Source organism: Puma concolor, chromosome F2, assembly GCF_028749965.1.
Source record: "Puma concolor isolate L17-30 chromosome F2, mPumCon1.1.hap2, whole genome shotgun sequence".
NCBI lineage: Eukaryota > Metazoa > Chordata > Mammalia > Carnivora > Felidae > Puma > Puma concolor.
The window spans coordinates 29,190,055-29,212,881 of NC_141684.1; the positions used below are offsets into that span (position 1 = coordinate 29,190,055).

General features: G+C 36.4%; 1 protein-coding gene across 3 annotated transcripts in view; it reads right to left on the reverse strand.

The window, feature by feature from the left end:
• The window catches only part of PKHD1L1 (PKHD1 like 1), a 159,140-nt gene that overhangs the window by 73,851 nt on the left and 62,462 nt on the right, over positions 1-22,827 (reverse strand). For 2 of the 3 annotated variants that reach the window (XM_086695604.1, XM_086695602.1), the window contains exons 32-46: positions 22,054-22,249; positions 19,827-19,969; positions 19,315-19,419; positions 18,419-18,607; positions 17,474-17,644; positions 16,218-16,441; positions 14,456-15,440; positions 10,915-11,163; positions 10,111-10,260; positions 8,030-8,204; positions 6,898-7,060; positions 5,837-5,993; positions 4,054-4,133; positions 3,483-3,612; positions 2,037-2,166 (exon numbers count right to left, since the gene is read on the reverse strand). In XM_086695604.1, the coding sequence (XP_086551730.1) occupies positions 2,037-2,166; positions 3,483-3,612; positions 4,054-4,133; positions 5,837-5,993; positions 6,898-7,060; positions 8,030-8,204; positions 10,111-10,260; positions 10,915-11,163; positions 14,456-15,440; positions 16,218-16,441; positions 17,474-17,644; positions 18,419-18,607; positions 19,315-19,419; positions 19,827-19,969; positions 22,054-22,249 (3,247 nt within the window). The remainder of the gene's footprint in view (positions 1-2,036; positions 2,167-3,482; positions 3,613-4,053; positions 4,134-5,836; positions 5,994-6,897; positions 7,061-8,029; positions 8,205-10,110; positions 10,261-10,914; positions 11,164-14,455; positions 15,441-16,217; positions 16,442-17,473; positions 17,645-18,418; positions 18,608-19,314; positions 19,420-19,826; positions 19,970-22,053; positions 22,250-22,827) is intronic. The other variant, XM_025922529.2, reaches the window with a different exon arrangement.

Here is a 22,827-nt window from a genome sequence, read left to right on the forward strand (position 1 = left end):
ATGCAGAACGAATTAGTGAGGGGAGGAAAATAGAGGAGTGAAGCCCACATCGGAAGGTGATGTAATATTCCAGGTGTGAGGGGCAGAGTCTAAATTAAACTAAGGGCAGGGAAAGCTGATGGAAGAGACATTTCAAGGGCAGGACCCAAAGAACTTGGTGATGTGCAGGAAGTGACAGATACTGATAGTCAGAAAGTCACCGGGAAAGTTTTTGTGAAGATCAAAACTAGACTGTAAGGGCTTAAGGGGAAAAAATGGATAACAAAAATGCAATGAAAAAAATGGGCATAATATTTAAGCAAATTAATCATTTTTTTAAGCAAAATGAAAGCAGCTAGAAAAGATAAGAGAATAAAGTTATTTTTCAAGACAGTGAGTGGTTGGAGAAAGCCAAAGTACAAAAGACTCAGAGAAGGAACTGTGGGCAAAGGAAGCCATGGGGAGGTGAGGATTAATGATGCTTGAGCTAAGGGTATACCAAGAGCATAAGATCCCTTAGGCGATATAGAAAAGGGATTTAGGAGGGCCTCTCCCAAATTCTCTTGGATTCAGATGATACACAGATTTCTTTAGAAAAGAAGGTTCTACAAAGCATTTTAATATGTTATGTGCACCTGAACACAATTTTTATGCCTTTGTAATAATATCTAACATTTATACAGCACTTACTTTGAGCCAGTTTCACTCTGAGTGCCTACACATACTAACTCATTTAATTCTTACAATAACTCTGACATAGACACTATTAGCATTCTAGTTTTCCTGAAGTACAGAGATGAAATACTATGGCTGCAGACCTGGCAAGTGGTATTGCTGGGAAATGGGTCCAGGCTGACTAATTTTAGTAGTTTTCTCAACCACTTGCTTTTACAAATTCTTAAATACAACGTATGAATGAAATAGTAAACAATGAGTTCAGTTTGGTGGGAAACTTCTTAATTCTTGTTCCTTAAAATTAAATATCTCTAAGCTAAATTCTAAATTTACCCTGTTATTTCACACAGAAAAGCTATAAACAAGAACCTTCTATTCTACTCGGAAGCCCTCTCATTTTGCTGCTTTTTATTTTGCCATTATGTAATTAAAATTTCTTCCAAAGGCAGGAAAAAAAAAGGACACTTATAAAGCTAAGTATATACTTAACTCTTCCTAACATCTGCAAGTCTATTTTTAACTTGGAAAATGGCAAAATCAAAATGCCATCTTGAATTTTAATTCTAAATTGAGTCACGACCTTAACATAATTTAGCCGTTTCTTACCATAAATTACTACTTGTTACCTGATAAGCACGGCCATACCCAATTTTGCTATTACCCATAATTTGAACAACAAAGCAAAAATACAGCTCTTCCTGCTCCCTTTCCCCACCAATATTCTTGGTGTAGCTGTATTATTTTTATTCTTTTTATTTCTCGTTTGCTAATATATATAATTAAGCAGAAATTCAGGGTCATAGGCCGTTTCAATTGTAAAATGTCAGACATGTAAAAGGTCGTGTTAATCACCACTCAATCTGTAATAATTTCTTCTCTTTGTTTCAATCATTACTAACAACCTTGCTCCATGGGAACCACTGCTAAGACTGTAAGATATGAAAGAGTTCCCCAGCAGCCTGACACCGTGTTCTCTGGTGACCCCAAATAAAGCAGCTCGTTTACATTTTTGCATTCACTAATGTATTTAGCTAAAGCTCTAAGTCAGAGGTTTTAAATGACTTAATAGCAGAATGCTTTTTTCAAGCAAAATCTTACATGGGAATCTATCTGTGAAAGACAACTAAAATATTTCATTAGTATACATTTTATAGGTTCAAATTTATACTTTTTCCTATTAGAAATTAACCAATTAAAACAACACAGTGGTGTTCAACCTGATGTTAACATTTAGCAAATATGTACTTGGTATTTATATTTCTTTATTAGAGGTTTCAAATTTAAATCAAATAGTTGTAGACCTTCTGGATCATCCCTCTTTTGCAGAGTTAAAAAAAATCTCTATTCTAAATCAAAGTTATCATGCCCAGAAGACATCATACCTGTGACCTGTGCTTGCGATTACAATCTTATCGCCTGGTTTCCAAGTTACTGCTTCTTGTAAAATCAAAGTCCTTTCCCCCGCCTTTGTTGTATGAGCCAGACGAGTCCAGATCACAGAAACAGGCAGACCTGGAGCCAACAGACAAACTGAGTCTTTCTTTCTTTTTTTTTTTTAATTTTTAAATCAGTGTTTATTTATTTTAGAGATAGAGAAAGATTCACAAAGCGCAAGCAGGGGAGGGGCAGAGAGAGAGGGAGACACAGAATCCAAAGCAGGTTCCAGGCTCTGAGCTGTCAGCACAGAGCCTGACATGGGGCTTGAACTCACGGACCATGAGATCATGACCTGAGTTGAAGTCAGATGCTCAACCAACTGAGGCACCCAGGTGCCCCCAGACTGAGTATGTCTAAAGACGTGTTTTCTTGCATAGTGAGAGCTTTATGTATTTTTCATATTTGCCTGGATTGAATCAACTTTGGAAAGGTTCATTTTACCTTGGCATTTTATACCTTTCTCAAAAAAGAAAAAGAAATATTTAGAATGCTTGCTTTATAAAAGTAACAATTATGTTATGATAACATGTGTGGATCTATAAAACTAAAAATCATCCTTCTGCAATGATATACTGCATTTAAAACAATTATCTTTATAAAAACACAATATAAATGTGATTTGATACTATTGTTAAAACAGGCAGAGGCCTATTACCTTTGCCAGTGTTGATATAAATTGCTTATATTGATAATCTAGAGACAAATGAAATGTGTAAACTTCTGAAAATTACATTAGGATATTTATTTAGCACAATGCAGGGTGACAGTTATTATCATAATAGGGATTGTGTTTATACATTCTAAATTTATGAAAGAAACAGATTATTGCAATATAGAAGACTTTAACATAAAAAGGATTCACACCATGCTTCCTTTAAATAAGTAAGCCTGATACCTCAAACATGATCATAATCATTTTTATTTGCTGGTAATTTTCCAGAATATAGTCATATAGAAGTACAACTATAAACTTATATTTTAGAAAGAGCCCATTTTAAAATACAAACATTAGAAGTTACAATCTTCTGCTTCCAGACTTAATGCCGTGGTATATAGACAAATGAAAGCAGTAATAATCACTATGTACTCTGGTAGGTGCTGAAATAGGCAAAAGGTGTTGTGGGAACACATACAAAGGAAGAAGCAGAACGGTGTAGAGAAGATCCAGAACGGTGTCCCCAGGAGTGACTTGGGTTGTGAGTCTTGGTAGTAGGAAGGGCTGACCTGCCCTGGATAAGGGGAGGGCAGAGATAAAGAGGAACAAAGAGGGGACATGTAAAGACAGGAGAAGCTTGGCAAGTTTTCCTTTAAAGAGTTGTCAGGAGGGTTATCCCTTGTTTCCTGGCTAGTATCTCCTGGACCAATTCCCTGAGCCCTTTTGGCTGCCCTACCATGCAGATCCAGGATTCCCTCTCGCACGGCCAGAGTTTTGGTGCCATATACTGGGAGCTCAGGAGATCGCAGGTGCCCATGCAAGGTAATGACCGCCCTGTGTTGAAACGGGGATGCTTCTGTCCCAATCTGCAAGGGATTTCACAAGCATCATTCGGAAAGTTAAAAGTCAATATCCACAGTTTTAACCACTTAAAAAGTAACCCTTTCTTTTGAGAAATTGATTGCTCGGTTGTAGTATCTTTATTCCAGAAGATAAACCTTACGTTTTCTAGTCAGATCTTTGGAAAGTATACTGATTGACTTTAGCCACATTTCAGAGCTATTATTTTTTTTCTGTTCTATTTAAAATTTGGCTCTATGATAGTATGCTATTCTCTTCCCATTAAAAGCACAAGAACACTCTGGAAGACATTTTCCCAAAAAGGGGATTTTAGACTAGTAATGGAGACCTACATAAAGATAAACTTGTGAGGGCTTGTTATAATTAACCATCCATTTTACAAGTGGTATTTTACAAAGAGATGGAGAGAGGTTAGCAAGGATTCCATATCAGGTTCTCTCGTATACCTGAAGAATGCCTCCGTCTGTAATTAGAATATTTTCTGCCTGGAGTTCAATGTCAGCTTCATCAAATATTAGAGTTCCACCTGTGAACCATACAATTTTGAAATATAACAAAGGAAATTATTATTAAAAGCTATTTATCAAATTACACATAAAATTTTAATTTCTTATTCTTTTTTTAATGTTTATTTATTTTTGAGAGAAAGAGCGGGCATGTGTGTGAGTGGGGCAGGGACAGAGAGAGAAGGAGCAGAGGAAGCAGGCTCTGTGCTGATAGCAGAGAGCCCAATGCAGGGCTCAAACTCACAAACCGTGACATCATGACCGGAGCCAAAGTCAGACACTGAACGGACTGAGCCAGCCCTAATTTCTTATTCTTATCTGCTATCACTATGCATGCCACTTTAACTTCAGCTCTTTAGCAATATAAAATACAAAAATTTCAGACAAGACCCAAGAGTTGATGGAAAATTAAATCCCTAGACAGATTATTTTCCTTTGACCACTGTTATTTTCTATGCTTTTAAATAGTGCAGCTACATGTTCTATAAACACAAGTCTTCAAAGTATAAATTAAGGCCAAAAACAATTAAAATTAGGGGTACATGGGTGGCTCAGTCAGTCGAGCGCCCAGCTCTTGATTTCAGCTCAGGTCATGATCCCAGGGTCATGGGATTGAGCCCTGCACTGGGCTCCATGCTGAGCATGTATTCTGCTTAAGATTCTCCTTCTCTCTCCCTCTGCCCCTCTCTTCTGCTTGTGTTCTCTTTCTCTAAAAAAGAAAAGAAAAGAAAAGAAAAGAAAAGAAAGAAGAGAAGAGAAGAGAAGAGAAGAGAAAAGAAAAGTTAAATTAAATTAAACTAAAAATGAAAGAAAAGCACTTTTTATAGAAATCATGACAATGCTGATATTAGCTCTGAACTCCTATCCACTAATTTGCACCAGCAACACCTATAGCCTGATTAGCATTATTAAAGAATGTGCTGAGATATATTTTTATGAGACTGATGTAAATTTGTCAACAATAAAACTTTACTTGTCCAAAGGTCCAAGAGTTAATAACTTCAAATACTTGAAACACACTATTATCCTGGAAGTTAAAACAAAAACAAAACACAAAGGTTTTTGAGCAGCTAAAGCCATTATGGCAAAGTTGATACCTGAAAGCCCAAAACATTTTACTTTCACCAAATATTGTTGCTTTTACATGTAGTTGTAACAGTTCTGGTTATTTCCTCCTCTGTACTAATGGAATATCAAGAAGCAGAGAGAAGCCCAAGTACAATGAAAGTAGTTTGAAAGACAAAAGTGAGAGTCACAACCTGGCACCCAATGGGAGTTGGGGTGGTCATTTAGTATAGAATTTAGCAAATCTCTCTGATTTTATAACCCCTGGGGGCCACTATACCAGTCCTTTCCTGAATGGGAAATACCTTTTACTGTTGTGATTCACCACACGCGGAGAGGCATAGGCACATGCACATACATTATTATTGAAACAAAAGTTTCGCAAAACAACATTTAACTTTAGAAGGTGCTTACCCATAAGAAGGCAAGACACTCTGATATTTTCCATTCCATTTCATCAAAAGATTATGGTTACAACACACTAAATAACAGCATACCACAAATGGATTATAATGTTCAATTTAAAAAACACAGTATTCCATATTGCATTAAAAACATCATACCACTATAAATAATCATAATCATGAGTTTTAACTAAATTTTATTCAGAGAAATATTCCATAGGCAGAATCTAATAAGTAGGTTTTCAGAAATTTACCCTGAATAAGCAACATCTTCAGAATAGGTGTATTTTGATCCAGCAAAATTGTCTGTCCTTTTGTAATAACAACTAGAGACCCTTCCTCGGGGGGAGGTTTTCCTCCCCATGAGAAGTTGGACGACCAGGCATCGACATACAGGAAGTCAGCATCATCCTGTAATAAAATACGAGAAGCTTTTAAATACAGATGTTTTATCAGAATGATTCATTCAATTTCTCAAACAAGAAGGAACCTAAACCAGGAAACATTTTCATTAGTAACAAAGTATAATCTACCTGATTTTTTTTTATTTTTTATTTTTATTTATTTTTTTAAATTTTTTTTAACGTTTATTTAATTTTGAGACAGAGAGAGACAGAGCATGAACGGGGCGGGGAGGGTCAGAGAGAGAGGGAGACACAGAATCTGAAACAGGCTCCAGGCTCTGAGAGGTCAGCACAGAGCCTGACGCGGGGCTTGAACTCACGGACCGCGAGATCATGACCTGAGCCGAAGTCGGACGCTTAACCGACTGAGCCACCCAGGCGCCCCTACCTGATTTTTTAAAAAGTTTTAAGTGTTTATTTATTTTTGTGAGAGAGACAGAGACAGAGTGCAAGCAGGGGAGGGGCAGAGAGAGGAGACACAGAATCTGAAGCAGGCTCCAGGCTCTGAGCTGTCAGCACAGAGCCCAATGCGGGGCTTAAACTAACAGACTGTGAGATCATGAGCTGAAGTCAGACACTTAACTGACTGAACCACTCAAGTGCCCCAAGTTTAATCTACTTTAAATATGTCACAGCTGTCTGTTGGTTTATTTCACAATAATTATAAAGTGAAAAATCAATTACCAATTAGCCTACAATCCAGAATAAGTAAAAACCTGAAATCATAAAATATTAATAACAAGCAACAAAAACATGTTACTTTAAATTTAGCATAGTTACATTTCAGTTATTTTTTGGAGACATTAACAGAGTAAAAAGTCCATTAACAATTATGTCATCTCCCATGTTTTCTATTTCTCCTTTCTCTTCTACTTTTCTATTACTGTCATTAGTACTATACTCAACAGCACCTTTACCAGTTTGGCCATGCCATTGCTCCTGATGTTGAGGTTAACTGGAGCCCACCCTGAAGGGGTGTGGGCATTTGTCACACAGATGATATACGTCTTGTTGGAATACTCAACATCACATTTGGCTTCAGCTATGGTGATGTGAACATCCTGCATATTTTCACTGTAAAGAAAAAAGGGGACAAACAAAACATTGACTTTCTTCCCTCAAATTTCTAGGTAACATTTTCAAACCCTATTAATGATACGCACTACTGCAAAAATAATGATCTTACTCTATGATCCATCAAAGTGCAGACTGACACTTTTTTCAATAGCAAGTCTTCAAACTATGTGTTAAGAAAAAAGTAAACAGAGATTAAGAAGACAGGACATAAAGCTGTACAAATTAGCAGGCATTCCAGTGCTGGGAGAAAAATTGCCTGGGTTCAATTTATTGAAAGAATCCATGTTGGTCTCTAAAGAGCCTCTTTTGGTAGAGACTTTCAGGGATCCTTTTGTTTATGTGATATTTTCACTAAATTCAAAGACTTCAGAATTTAATATCCATGTAAAAATTCAAGTCCAAGGTCTTGAGAAATTAAGTACTTGAGAAATTAAAATTGCCTTCTATGATTTAAATGATCTGCGGTTTTGAAGTCAGCCTTATCCACTTGAAGAATAAGGACAGTGCAGTATATAAATTTGAGCCAAATAATGAATATGTTTAGGAAGAAGGAATCCGGCCACTTACAATGAAATGGACATGATATATGAAGACATGTTTCATCAACTCAGTGAAGCAGATCATGGTTGGTGATGAGATAGTGGGGGAAACATAACAAGATGTGACTTATACTTGGGGTCTGACTAGGATTTAGGGCAAGTTATTTAACCTAATTTCAGTCTCCTAGCCATAAAATGGGATATCTAAGATGGTAAGGCAGGAGGTTTCTGTGGGGTAGGAAGGTGCCTGACATGGAGTAAGTAGTTGATAAATGTTGGCTATTAGTACTAGGATGTGCCTCAAGCATGACTTCTGAGCAGATGGGTACACATTACGTGAGTATTTTAAGCACTGTGCTTGCATAGGAGAAAGGAAGAGTGATGCCTTGAGCTTAGACACACCGATGTATGTGTGTGAAGACAGTACCTGAAGCCTGATCCCGTGATCGTAAGTCTGGTGCCCCCTGCTGTACTGCCTCTCTTGGGAGATAGTTCCGTGATGAGTGGAGTCAGTGACATGGCATACGTAAAAGGGGTCGTGGACTGTGACAAATCCTTCCCGTTGACCACACTCACTTCACAGGCTTGCTCAGGTCCTGTGCCTATGAGAAGAGGATCGAACTGAGGATAGTTCTGCCATCAGGCCCTTATTCATTTCCAAAACTCCCATTTTCAATAACATCTTCCTTTTCCTGTAATCACTTCCAATATACACAGGCTATTTTTCAATTAATAAGGATCTCTAGCAATAGCCAAAAAATCTCAAAATTCATGCATGTAGTCAAAGAGAAAACCCCTTAGACCCTTTCCTGGAGACTCTTACTGTAGATGATGCTATAAACCTCCCTGTGGTTTCCAGCGCTAGAGGATGCGACACCACAAATCAGAGCAGGAAGGGAGGGAGAACTGGTAAGACACACAGGCTGAGAGCAGCAAGGACTGACAGCTGGAAGTGAGCTAAGAGACAGAAAGAACACAGATACCTGGTACGAAAATGTACAAAGAAGCAGAGCTGGCATCAAGACAGCCCCAAAAACCTCGACAAATCTTGACAGCACTGTTGCATTAAAAAAAAAATCAGCATATAAACTGATGTTGAAATGATAAATAAGCTCATTCATAAAAGTGTTATATTTTCTTCAATATTCTTTGTTTAAGAAGTCAGGGGTGCCTGGGTGGCTCAGTTGGTTAAGCGTCCAACTTCGGCTCAGGTCATGATCTCATGTTTCGTGGGTTCGAGCCCCACGTCTGTCTCTGTGCTGACAGCTCAGAGCCTGGAGCCTGCTTTGGATTCTGTGTCTCCCTCTCTCTTTGCCCCTCCCCCACTTGGACTCTGTCTGATTCTGTCTCCCTCTCTCTCTCGAAAATAAACATTTTTTAAAAAGTCAGAGAAGAAGTAAAAATGTTTATAAAGACTTCCTCAAATTTTGTTAAATTTTTTTAAATGTGTATAAACCATATATTTTATTCACCTAGAGCATTCCTTTTGTTTCATCTTAAATTTCACTGGATAATTAAAATGTGTTGTGTACTTAAAATACCAGATGTTTAAACTTCACAATAATATGATAACCCAAGAATTAGGGTTAATAATATCTCCACTTAATAGATGCATGAACTGAAATAGAGTTCAGTTACTTAACTGAGGTGACACAGTAAGTGGAAAGATGAAATTCAGGGGCTCCTGGGAGCCCGGGCTCTTAACCACCAAATAAAAATAAATAAGAGTAATAATAATAACAACAGCAAATCACATCTCATGTTTCAGATATCATTCCATCCACTTTACATACATTAACTTATTAAACCTTACAATAATAAAGTAGGAAAATGTGATTATTCTCAGTTTACAGATGAGGAAACTGAGGCACCGAGTAGTTGAATAACCTGCCCAAAGACATAGCTTGGGTTTGAATCTCGGCAATGCATTATCATGGTTTACACTCATAACCATACTATCTTATCTTTAACAGAAATCTAACAGTTCAATAGGAATTAAAAATGTGTTCTCTATTAGGCATGCTCAGTTTACCTGATAAACTGAAAAACCACAATTTATTATAAACAATTTAATCTAGCCCAAAGGTCATGAGTCTTGAAAGACATATAAACCTAGAAAACAAAGTTCTACAGAAGTTGTTTAAAATGAGGACAGTCAGAGGCGCCTGGGTGGCTCAGTTGGTTGAGCGTCCAACTTCGGCTCAGGTCATGATCTCACAGTTTGTGAGTTCGAGCCCCACGTCGGGCTCTGTGCTGACAGCTCGGAGCCTGGAGTCTGCTTCGAATTCTGTGTCTCCTTCTCTCTCTGTCCCTTCCCCACTCATGCTCTGTCTCTGTCTCTCAAAAATGAATAAACGTTAAAAAAAATTTAAAAAGAAATTTTTTAAATGAGGACAATCATAAAGGTGATTCAATTGCCTCCAAATCTTAGAAGAAGAAATTTAGACTCTGATTTCTTTAACATTAACCATTTCTCAGAGACTGCCACTCTTTTTTCTGACTACTTACCATTATTACGTGGAGTTTTACATAATAGTGTTGTGCAATCGGATTTAAGCCTGTCAACTGCACATTCTGAGCCACACACTAATATAGTTGAGGTCTGTGGATTAAACCCAGTGCCTGTCACAGTCATGGTCTGACCACCACCAAAGCTCCCTAATAAAGAAAAATAAAAGGGAAAAACACAGCTAATGAAATGAAAACCTCCTCTGTGTACATATTTCAAAACATGAAATGGAAGTAAATTATAATAAATGAAATGATTCTTAGAACTGAAATTATATAGTATATATTATATTAATGCAACAGAATTCCTTTTGATGGTATTAATTTAAAACCTTTACTGAGTAAACATTACATCCTGTCATTTATTTCAACTACTTCTAGGAACTAAAATTTTATTTACCAGAGATGTCAAAAGGAATTTCAGAGTAGTCAAAACATAAATGCAAAATTACTATTTAATTAAGAGTACATTGATTATACTTTCTTTAACCACTAAAATAATTTTCAAATAGAAAAAAATATTTATGTATTCGTAATTATAGGTCAGTGACGTCTAAATATGATTTTATAAAATTATGTTAACACTAAGAGAAATATAGGCAGTAAATGAATATTTTGAAGTGATTCATTGATACATGCACATGCTTATTTGATGGATAAACCAAACTATCTTCAATGTGTTATAGGAACTACAAATCTTAGCAGTGTTTAAAGAATAATTTTTTTACTGAAGTGTTTACTGAAGATTAAGTGTTTACTGAAACAATATAAAATATTTGTAGGTTCCTACACATTCATGGCTACCTTGGCTTGGATGAATATTCTGAATAGTAAGTGGGTACTCAAATACAACTGTGGACACAGCAAAGCCTTTTGTCTTATGATGCATCATGACAGGATAGGTGCCACCAGCATGATCTCCAATGATGCACTGCAATACACTATCATTGACCACGGTTACATTACACTGGATGTTGTTTATCATCACAGAAATTTCCAAGATATCAATACCAAAATTAGATCCAGTGATTTGAATTTGGGTTCCTGGTGGACCTTTAAAAAAAAAAAAGAAAACAATATATCCAGTACTTATCTATGCATTGAAAGATATACTTAATTACTTCCATAAACAAAATAATATCCAGTATTTTAAAGCTTAAAAAAATATTAACAAAATACAAAGTTTGGCTATACCATATATTATAATCTATAGTATATTTACTATAAATTATCTCAACATTCATTATTTTCCAGCACATTGTTATTCTGCTATTGTTTTTTTTTTTTTTTAATTTTTTTTTTTTCAATGTTTATTTATTTTTGGGACAGAGAGAGACAGAGCATGAACGGGGGAGGGGCAGAGAGAGAGGGAGACACAGAATCGGAAACAGGCTCCAGGCTCTGAGCCATCAGCCCAGAGCCTGACGCGGGGCTCGAACTCACGGACCGCGAGATCGCGACCTGGCTGAAGTCGGACGCCCAACCGACTGCGCCACCCAGGCGCCCCTATTCTGCTATTGTTAATGTTAATTCAGGCTACTGCAGAAGAGGGGAAAAGAGAAGAAAAAGATTCAGAATTAAGAAGTATGAATGTCTGGGGCACCTGGGTGGCTCAGTGGGTTAAGTGTCTGACTCTTGATTTCGGCTTAGGCCATGATCTTGTGTTTCATGGATTCAAGAACCACGTCAGGCTTTGCACTGACAGTGTGGAACCTGCTTGGAATTCTCTCTCTCTCCCTTTCTCTCTGTCCCTCCCCTGATCATGCTTTCTCTCTCTCTCTCTCTCTCTCTCTCTCTCTTTCTCTCTCTCAAAATAAAAAAAAAGTATGAATGTCTGAGCAGGGGTGGTGAGTTGGAGTATATTTTATGAATGAGGATTAGAATTTTTTATTTTTAGTACTTTCCTGATATTGGCAACTCTTTTGAGGATGGATTATTTTTCTTAATTTAAATATTTTTAATATATATACTTGATAAACAAATTATGATAGGTAAGATAGTAAATACAGAAACAAGGAATTAATTTTAAGAATTATAGATGAATGTTAATGCCTTGAATAAATGCACATAGAACAAAGTACTTCAATCCTTCTTCCTTTTCACAAAAATGCATTAAGGGCATTAAACACATGGAATTTTTCATAGTTCATCCAAATGAATGCCTTCATATTTAAAGAATAAGTGAATAGATATTAACCAACATAACTTGTTACACATAGAGTCATCAAATAGTAGGCTGATTTTAATTCAAGTAGTAATGGTAAAAATGGCCATATAACTGACCATAGTAAAGACCACTGACATTTAAATGGTCATTTTAAAGACCACAGAAATTAATAAGATCTTTCATGTTAGGAATAGTTTTAAGATACAAGCCAACAAAATGATTTTTTAGTCTTAAATTTTTAATTTTGTCTAGCATTTTCACCTATCAAATGGAAGTGTTGTTCTAAGTTTGATCTATTGCCTATCTCTTTGGTAAATAAAGCAGCTCAGTTCTCACTTGTCTGCAAGTTCCATAACTTCAAATACATTGCTTGAAAGAGACATTCAGGGGTGTCTGGGTGGCTCAGTATGTTAAGAGTCTGACTCTTGATTTTGACTCAGGTCATGATCTCAAGGTTCCAAGAGTTTGAGCCCTGTGCTGCTTGGGATTCTCTCTCTCCCTCTCTCTCTGCCTCTCTCCTTCTCTCTCTCTCTCTCTCTCTCAAAATCAATAAATAAACTTTATTTTTAATTTTTTAATTTTTATTTTATGTTTTATTTATTTTTGAGAGAGCACAACTGGGGGAGGGGCAGAGAGAGAGAGAGAGAGACAGAGGATTCAAAGCAGGCTGTGCACTGACCACAGAGAGTCTGATGCAGGGCTTCAATTCATGAACCATGAGATCATGACCTGAGCCAAAGTCAGACTCAACCGACTGAGCCCCGCAGGTGTCCCTAAATAAACCTTTTTTTTTTTTTTTTTAAAGAAGGATACATTCAGGCAAAAAGATGGAACAGAAATGGCTCACAGAAATACAAACACATGCCAATATCCAATTCATCATTTGCAATGATTACAAATACATGGGGAAATGTATGTTATTGCTATATTAATGTTCGCTTTAAAAAAAAATTCCTAAATGAGAAAACTTAATGTATCAAAGAAAATTTCACTAGCAAACTGCTTGAAGGGAGAGAATACATCTTACCCAAACCTGGCACATTTTCTGGTAATACAAACTTAAAAAGATTATTTTTAAATAGCCTTTTAAAAGGGTAACATTTAGGGGTGCCTGGGCGGCTCAGTCAGTTGAGCGTCCAACTTCAGCTCAGGTCATGATCTCGCGGTTTGTGAGTTTGAGCCCTGCGTCGCGCTCTGTGCTGACAACCCAGAGCCTGGAGCCTGCTTCAGATTCTGTGTCTCCCTCTCTCTCTGCCCCTCCCCTGCTCACGCTCTGTCTCTGTCTCTCAAAAATAAATAAAGGTAAAAAAAAAATTTTTAAGGCTAACATTTAATTATTTTCTTATTAAAGTTGCCATTCTAAGTTACATTTTATGAATGATATTTAACCTTATCAGGTAGGTACTTGCATGTATAAGAAAACTAATATTTAAAAAAAAATTGTCCGAAGTTGTATTATTATAAATTAGAAGAACCAAGATTTGAACCTAGGCATCAAGGCCATGTTCTCACCTTTACACTATAGCTGCCTCTCCAGAATTCATTATGTAGATGATAAGCATTCCAACACCTTGAAGATTATCAGAAACAGCATAGAATAATGACAAAAAAAATTAAGAAGACATCTCAATCTATTCTTAGCTTAGAAAAATGAGTTATGCTAAATCATTATGCAAATCTTATTTCATAATATTTTTTCCATCTGAATGGGCCAATTACCTTCTTAAAAAGAACTCTGTTGAGTTAATAAGTTAGTATTCAATTGTAGCTTCATGGAAACAAGATACATAGAAAAAGTCTCAATGTTTAGTAAGATCACCTACCCCTGAATTTTAACAGTTGTTTCCTGTGCCATACCAGCATTAATGACATAAATTATCAATTCAACTCATAGATACCCATCTATTTCTTCCTCATTTTGAAATTCAGGTCATGTTAATGGGGATTTTGTTTCAAAATAGAAGTTGGAATTTGACTAAAAATTTCATCATAAGAATGTGCAAAAAATAATCACAAAATGGAAACTACACAGAACTCAAATCCCATGTATTAATTGAGTTAAGTGGATTGTCTAAGAACACATCTTAATAATCACAGATAAACATTATTCCATTTCTACACTAGTAAATATTACTGATAATATCATATCAAGACAATAAAAGGAAGGCATTGGAGTACCTGTCCTTGGATCAATTTCTCTGAGAAGCGGAGTATCCTCCAAGGTGTATGTAAATGACAGAGGTGGATAAGCAACTGTATTAACGGAGATCTTCACATCGACCCTCCCAACCATCCCTGCCGGGGTACTGCAGGAGACTTCACTGGAGTTGACAGAAATAATTTCACAAGGTTCATCCCCAACAGTGACTGTGGTGTTGCCTGGATAGAAGCCATTTCCTGTGATCACCAAAGGAGTTCCACCAGCAATGCTTCCAGAAGTGGGTGTGACAGATGCAACTGCTGGGCTGCTAACAGTAAGGTTCCCCAGAGCCACACCTTTACTTCCCACCACAACACTAAGAGGATGAAGTCCAGCTGGGAGAGGACTCACCAGCACGGTGATGTTATTGTCATTAACATCTATTGCTCTGACCTGTTGGTTTCCAATGAAAACAGCAATGTCTTCCAAGGCAGTGCCAAAACCGTCTCCTTCAATAAGAACTTCTCCAGGTCCTTTGATGGAGTTTGGGAGGATTCTCGTTATGAAAGCAGTGATACTTTCTGAGTATGAAAAGCTGCAGTTCCCCTGACACTGGGCAGGCACTCCATGTATTAGAAGATCCACTTTCACCAGCTGTTGGGGAGCGGGAGATGTTTCACACTCAATGGCTGTGTAATTTACAGACAGAACTTTACATGGCAAATGACCCATAAAGACTTCTGCACCTGCAGAAGAAACCGCAAATCCAGAGCCTTTTATGGTCACTCTGGTCATTCCGCTAGTTGATCCTGCATTTGGCAGCACCATGTCGATGTTTGGCAAAAGTACAAAACGCCCATCAGATTCACTGGACAGCGTGTTGAGAGCAGTGCCCAGGTTGTAGACAGTTAATGTGACAATTTCCCTGATGCCAACGTCCATTGAGTTTTGAGGGTCGATATGACAAATAATGGAATTATCACTACTTTCTTCTACAATACAGGGGTAGCTACCAATCGTAACCTGAAAGTAAGATGAATATGGAAACAAGTCAATACATTACTCTGGAGTGAACTTAAATTTTATATTAACAGCAACTGAATTTTAAAAATTTAATCATGTGCAAACTTTTTTCCTCATAAAACTGATTTAGGGGGCTGATTAAAGCATCTCTCGGATCAATCTTAAAACTATGACCATACATGAATGGTCATAGCTACATTATTCATAATAGCCAAAAAGGTGAAAACAATCTAAATGCCCATAAATGATAAATGGATAAATACAATGTGTATACTATATAATGGGATATTATTCAGCCATAAAAAGGAATGAAGCACTGATAAACATAGTATATAACACTGAAGAACCTTGAAAACATTACACTAAGTAAATTAAGCTGGTCACAAATGACCACATTATTATTTATACATTCTATTTTATCATTATTATCATTCTATTATTTATACATTATTCAATTATTTATAAGAAAGGTCGAGAATAGGGAAATTCATAAAGACAGAAAATAAATAATGGTTGTTTGGGGCTAGAAGGGTTGGAGAGGTTGGGGATAATGTCTAAGGGTTAAGGTAAAATGTTCTAAAATTGAGTGTGGGGATGGATACACAATTCTGTGAATATACTAAAAGCTATTGAATTATGCACTTTCAATGGGTGAATTGTATGGTATATGAATTATATTGCAATAAAGCTGTTAGGAATTATGTTATGAGGTTATGGATGAAACATTTTCCTTTTACTGAGTACACAGTAGTAAAAAGGAGATCATTATATTCTTACCTTATTAGCACATGTGAGATTACTGAAGCCACATCCAGTAATTGTTATCAATTCATGTAGTGTTCCAGCAGATGGACTAATGTTGCTTATAGATGGTGAAAAACAACTTGAAAGCTCAAAGCCCAATCTATCTGAATTTTTAACCCCAGTATTGTTCAGGCCACACTGGGGTTCTGTTGCTAGACAGTCTGTCCCAGAGCTTCCCAAGTGCAAACTCACAGGTCCTTTAGATAAAAAGAACTACCCGTAAGTCATGTATAAATATTCTAAAACAAGAACCATTCTCAGAATGCATTACTCTTTATTTTAATGGTGGTGGCTTATATTCCATTAAAACTTTTTCTTTTCTTTTGTTTTAATGATAAGACGGGCTCAGGCAATACAAAGTTAAAATAAAGACCTGGACAAAGATGGTGCAGTAAAGAGAGAAACGTGAATATAAAAATAATTTCCTTTTCAATGTTTCTAAAGCCAGATTCTATAGGGAAAATAAAACAATAACATCATTTCACATCTTAATATATTTTGGGGCACATACAGAGGGTCAGAACCTTATTTTTTATTTAAGTTTATTTATTTTGAGAGAGAAAGTGTGAGTGGGGGTGGGTGGCAGAGAGGCAGAGAGAGAGAGAAAAGAGAGAGAGAGGGAACCCAAGAAGACTCTGCACTATCAGCACGGAGCCTGACATGGAGCTGGAACCACAAACTATTAGATCATGACCTGAGCCGAAATCAAGAGTTGGATGCTTAACCGACTGAGGCACTCAGGTGGCCCATTTTTTTTTTTTTATTAGAGAGAGAGAGAGAGAAAGAGAGAGCATGACTGGGGCAGACGGACAGAGGGAGGGAGACAGAGAGAGAGAGAGAGAGAGAGAAAGAGAGAGAGTGAATCTCAAGCAGGCTCCATACTCAGTGTGAAACCCAATGCAGGGCTGGAGACTTTGACTCTGGGATCATGACATGAGCCAACACTCAACCAACTGAGCCATCCAGGTGCCCTCAGAGTGTCAGAACTTCTTCACACTACATCTCATTTGAGGCACACAAGGATTCTGGGAGAATGGTAGGACAACATTAACATGGGCCTCATTTTATAGAACAAATTCCAGTCTTAGAACAGTCCAGATTTATTCAAGGTCGTGTGGTTGGTCAGAGACAGAGCAGTGTTAGACCTAGTCATCAGCCTCCTCCTCCAGAAAGGTCACATACACCCTCGGTCACTGGAGTAACAGAGTTTCCATCTTTAACCCTCTTACCTGGAGCGTATGTAGCTTCAGTGCTACCCACAAACAGGTGCAGGGGAATGTGCCTGGTTTCAGCTGGTAAAACATTAATGACTCCTTGGAGAAAAATAGAGCGAGACTCATCAACATACCCACTGCTATAATAATGGATTCCAGGTGAAGTAAATTGGTAAGAAAATGAACCTGCCATAAAATAAGATTGTATGTAATAAATACAAGCAATTAATGCATCCTCAAAAAGAAATTTCAAATGATCATTCAAACACACATGCAGATGACAGGTTTATTATTTTTCATGCACATGACATTTCAACAGGAAGTAGTAAAAAAATGATTCACTGGTTATAAAAGAACCATCTTGTATAATGAAATTACATTCCAGGAAGACAAGAGCCAGCATTAATTTTTCTAGAAAACCACATTAAGTATGGCATAACTTACCAAATTTTAAAGAAAAACTCAACATACAGTGAAAAATAAACAATACTTTGTGTTCATGAGCAAAAGTTCAAAGTGATTATATATATATATATATATATATATATATAACAGTACACTTTACACTGAGTTGTTCTAGGAGAAATACTGATTTTAAAGCTGATTCCAATCAACAGAAGTTTGTTACTTGCTACTAGTTTGGTGTGATTAAAACATACTCCAGTTTTCTTTGTATTTTGCTTATCGCAATACTTTTTCAATTGGTTGGTTATTCCAGAATGAAGAAAGACATTTCTGATATCAGAAATCATCTCTGATATACAAAATACATTGCTTACATTCACTTATAATAGGTTTATAAATTTTTAATATTTTTACTATAGCAATACAATGTCAAATAAATCATTTGTGTATTTATACATATTATTTATACAAAAGTATTTTAAATATAAACAATATCCTTTTATTATATCTAGGAAAAAGAAACATAACACAAAATTCAACAAAGTGGAAACATACCTGATGCAGATTTTTCTCTTCCATTCATAAATCCTTTGCCATCATAAATTACACTTCCAGGACTGGATACAGAGAAAACCCTGTATCCTATTCCCCTGAGAAATGGATGTGTTTGCCAATGCCATGTCACTGTGTCTCCCACAGATACATTTAAGACTGATGGTGACCAGGCATAACCTAATCCATGTACTAGGAGCAAGAATTGAGACACATTTTTAAAAGAAAAAAGGAAAAGGAGTAAAAATTCTCAATAATTATCTTTGCAAATATTGCATTTTTGTACAGCTACTAGCAAAAAACTCTTTTAGGCTAACATCCTAAATTTTTTATGTGCATAATTTAAACATGTAACAAAAATAAACAGAAATAATGGAAAGTATGATCATGAGAAGCTAAGGAAAAAAATAAGCCACTCACCTCCAAAACTGATGATCAAGAAACAGTTTGAAAAAAATCAGAAAGTCAATAACAAGTTGTTCAGAAATGTCACATGGAATATTTTTTTAAAGCTATGGTCAATTTTTTAAACATAATTTTCTCAGGCATAGAGGCATGTGAAAATCTATATAACGTCAATTTGAATATTTAGTTAGGGACCTATGACCAATAACAAACAACAGACACTCAGTAGGTTTGGGACTGCAATAAAATCGAATGGTGATTCCTCATCTTGGCAATTGTAGTCTAGCGTTTTAGACTCAAGTCTACCACTGGCTCATTCTATATGTAGCCCCCTATGTCAAAGAGATAAAGTATAGACAAATTACTGACCAATTATAGAAAGAAATAGCAATATTTATTCTCTGAATACTTTGAAGTATTAAATAAATGAAAATAAAATCAATATCAGGGTAAAGTGCTTCCATTATTTACAATATACAAATGTTGGCTGATACCTGAATCTTCTCCACTGTTGGTAATCCTAAATGTATTCCCTGTTGAATGAAGAATACATTTTATGACATTTTCTGATGATGAAATCACACTGCAATGGAAGGACCCTAGAAAGAAAAAAGATGGGGGAAATTTTTTCTCAAATATTTTTTGTAAAATATAGAAATGAAGTATAAGTAGTAAACAGTAAAGGCGCCACAAAAACTCCACATTATGTAGCAGGATCTCTGATATTTTTCTGATAGTTATCATGTTTGTGTACTGATTGTTTTTACAACAGAGACCTTAGCTTTTTAAAGTGTTTTATATGCATCAAATGTAAATTATTTATTAAAATTAAAAAAGTTACTCAATTTCTCTTTACTACCTTAACCACACTTAACTTTTTATACACTAATAGAAAAATAATGTTTCCATGATTGAACAGTATTTGTGTAATAACTCAGCACCTATAAGCACATCCTTTACAGTGAGAAAAAGGGATAACGCTCTTTGGTGAGGATGAAACTCTTACCTAAGAGCACAGTGTTCTCAGTCGGTACTGTGCTGAACCCCACGCCCATAATAGTGACTTCAGTTCCACCATATAAAGAGCCTCTCTGTGGAAACATGGTGGTCACTTCCAAAATATACTGTATAGAAGCATTTAACTTATCTCTGCAAAAGAAAAATTGGTAGATGTTTCAGTGACTTTTCCATGGCGTCCTGTTGCTAAGCTCTTATTAGAATATGACTCATTTCAAAGGAGGAAGAAGTCGAATATTTAATTAGACATTACTTTTTCAAACTAGATAATCTGATAATTATCATGGCTTTAATTTGGTTGGATGGTTTGTATGTATGTGTGTATATATATAATAATAATATAATCATATAACATGTAACAACATACTATATATATAATCATAATGTATATAATAATAGTTTTTCCCTAACAATGAAAATTAGTTTTCTGAAAATCCCATGGCAGAATAATTTCAGATGGAGGAACTTAAAATATTGTGAAATAAATATGGTTATGAGAACTGAGGTCACAAGAAATATATGATATTCTTTAAAATATTTTACATATTCATTACAGTAAAACATAAAGGCAGCACTCATGATCTGTAAGAGTATAGAAATGAAATTCCATACATTTCATTTAAGAAATAGGGCTCCTGAGTGGTTCAATTGGTTAAGCATTGACTTTGGCTCAGGTCATGATCTCACCATTCGTGGGTTTGAGCCCTATGTCGGGCTCTGAGCTGTCAGCACAGTGCCTGCTTCATATTCTGTCTCCTCTCTCTCTGCCCCTCTCCTGCTCATGCTCTCTCTCTCTCAAAAATTAAACATATAAAAAAATTTTAAAAAAGAAATAAAAGTTGTATGCAACTAATTTGAATTTATTATTCTATATATGTTGGAAACTTGTCATGATCTCCCTTCCCACTATTTCAATGAGAGTTTTAAATTTGTTTTGCGTTGTTACAGACGATGTGTCTCCGAGGAGGTCATGCTGTTCTGACCTGATACATAGAAGTAGACTCCTACATCCTAGCTCTCACCATAAGTGAAATGAGTCTTTGTATTCACTTTTATTTCACTTCCTCTATGCAACTGAATTGCTATTTATTTTTTTATTTTTATTTTTTTATTTGAGGAAGAGGTGGGGGGAGAGGCGCAAAGGGCAAGAAAAAGAATCTTAAGCAGGTCCATGCCCAGTGCAGAGGCCAACACGGGGCTCAATCCCGCGACCCTGGGATCATGACTTGAGCTGAAATCAAGAGTGGGATGCTCAACCCACTGAGCCATCCAGGTGCCCCTGGATTGGTATTTCTTAAACTGCCAGTGAAACACCCAGCTTTGTATGCTATCAATTCTATTCATTATCTCCATCACGCCAAAAGCACAAACCAGCTGCCCTGTTAATCAAAGGGGGGGATGTAGTTCTGGGGTTCGTTCGTGGTTGCTCTTGCTCATCTTCCTTCACCTCAAGATTCTGCTGCGATAATCTCTCCTCCTATTCTGACTTCAGCTTTACCTGCTTTTTTCTTAATTCCTAAATTTTAGTTTTCTCTTTTTCTAAGTATCTAAACCAGTACTTTCCTTAGGCCAGCACTGAAATTTTACTTCAAAATTTTAACAAACAGCTTCCAGGAAGAAAATAGTGAGAAGTTACCTACAGGAAAAAGCTGGAGAAAGATTCTCTCCATCCTCTCCTTCAGATGGCCAGCTCCTACCCATTTCTTGGCTTAATTGTCACCTTCTAGAGAATGCTTTCCTGTCCCTCAGGAAAAGTCAGTGCTCTCTACTATATGCTCTTACAGACCTGCAACCTCTTATTCATAGCCTCTTTCATACTTATAATTAAGTTATTGATGTAATGTGTTTGAAATCTGCCTCCCCAACAAAATTGTGGGTATTATTAATGGCAGAGGACATGTCCCTCTTATTCTGCACGGTGAATTCAGCACTGAACAAGTAACTAACTGCTTGGTAAGTATTTCCAGAATGAATGAAAATATGTGATATATACACAGATCTAGTTCTACAGAGAATCCTACAACATAATCTGAATCGTTCTCAAAACTAAGCACGTATTGCACTTTATATTTTCAGAATCTTTTGCAAAAGGAGATACAGATGGGTGAAGAAAGCAACTGCAAATATTAGAAGATGAACGGCTACTTCTTTTCTTATCCCAAAGCTGTTAGCCCCATGTGTCCCACAACCCCATGAGTTTATGGTCATTACTATACCTTGTTGATGCAAAACCCCAGTTTCTGACTTCTACATAGATATCATGTTTTCCAGGAGACAACTTGGGCAAAAGACATCTAATATCTGTGAAATTCCAGTGAAAAATCTGGCAGGGTCTTCCTCCAACATACACCTCCACGTTTTGTGCGAGTTCATTGCCAAAGTTATAACCCTTAACTGTTAAATTAACTTCTCCTATTATTTTAAAAGAGAATAGAAGTTTTAGAAGAAGATTCCACTTATTATGTGGCATAAAATTTGCATATTAAGTAAATGAACTCATTTCTTATCTTTCATCAGATTTAGGAAATCCTAACGCTTGCAGAGGCAAAAGAAAAATCAGTGCAAGAATTGATATCTGCCATATGGAGATAAAATTCATATCTAATTGTTTCACAGAGGAAAAAAAAGATGGCAAAGTACTTTCTAAAAAACTTAATATTTTTCTCCTTATCACACATGTTCAAAGTGAAATAATAAATAGACTAATAGAACTTGTGGCTGGTTTTGCTTTAAGAAAGAACTGGGTGGCCCAGTCGGTTGGCTAAGTGTCCGACTTCAGCTGAGGTCATGATCTTGCAGTTCCTGAGTTCGAGCCCTGCATTGGGCTCTTTGCTGTCAGCACAGAGTCTTCTTTGGATCCTCTGTATCCCCCTCTCTCTACCCCACCCCCATGTGTGCTTGATTTCCCTCTCTCTCTCAAAAACAAATAAACAATAAAAAAAATTGCAGGAGAAACTATACTTCAAAAACCTTTCTAGAAATAGTTTACA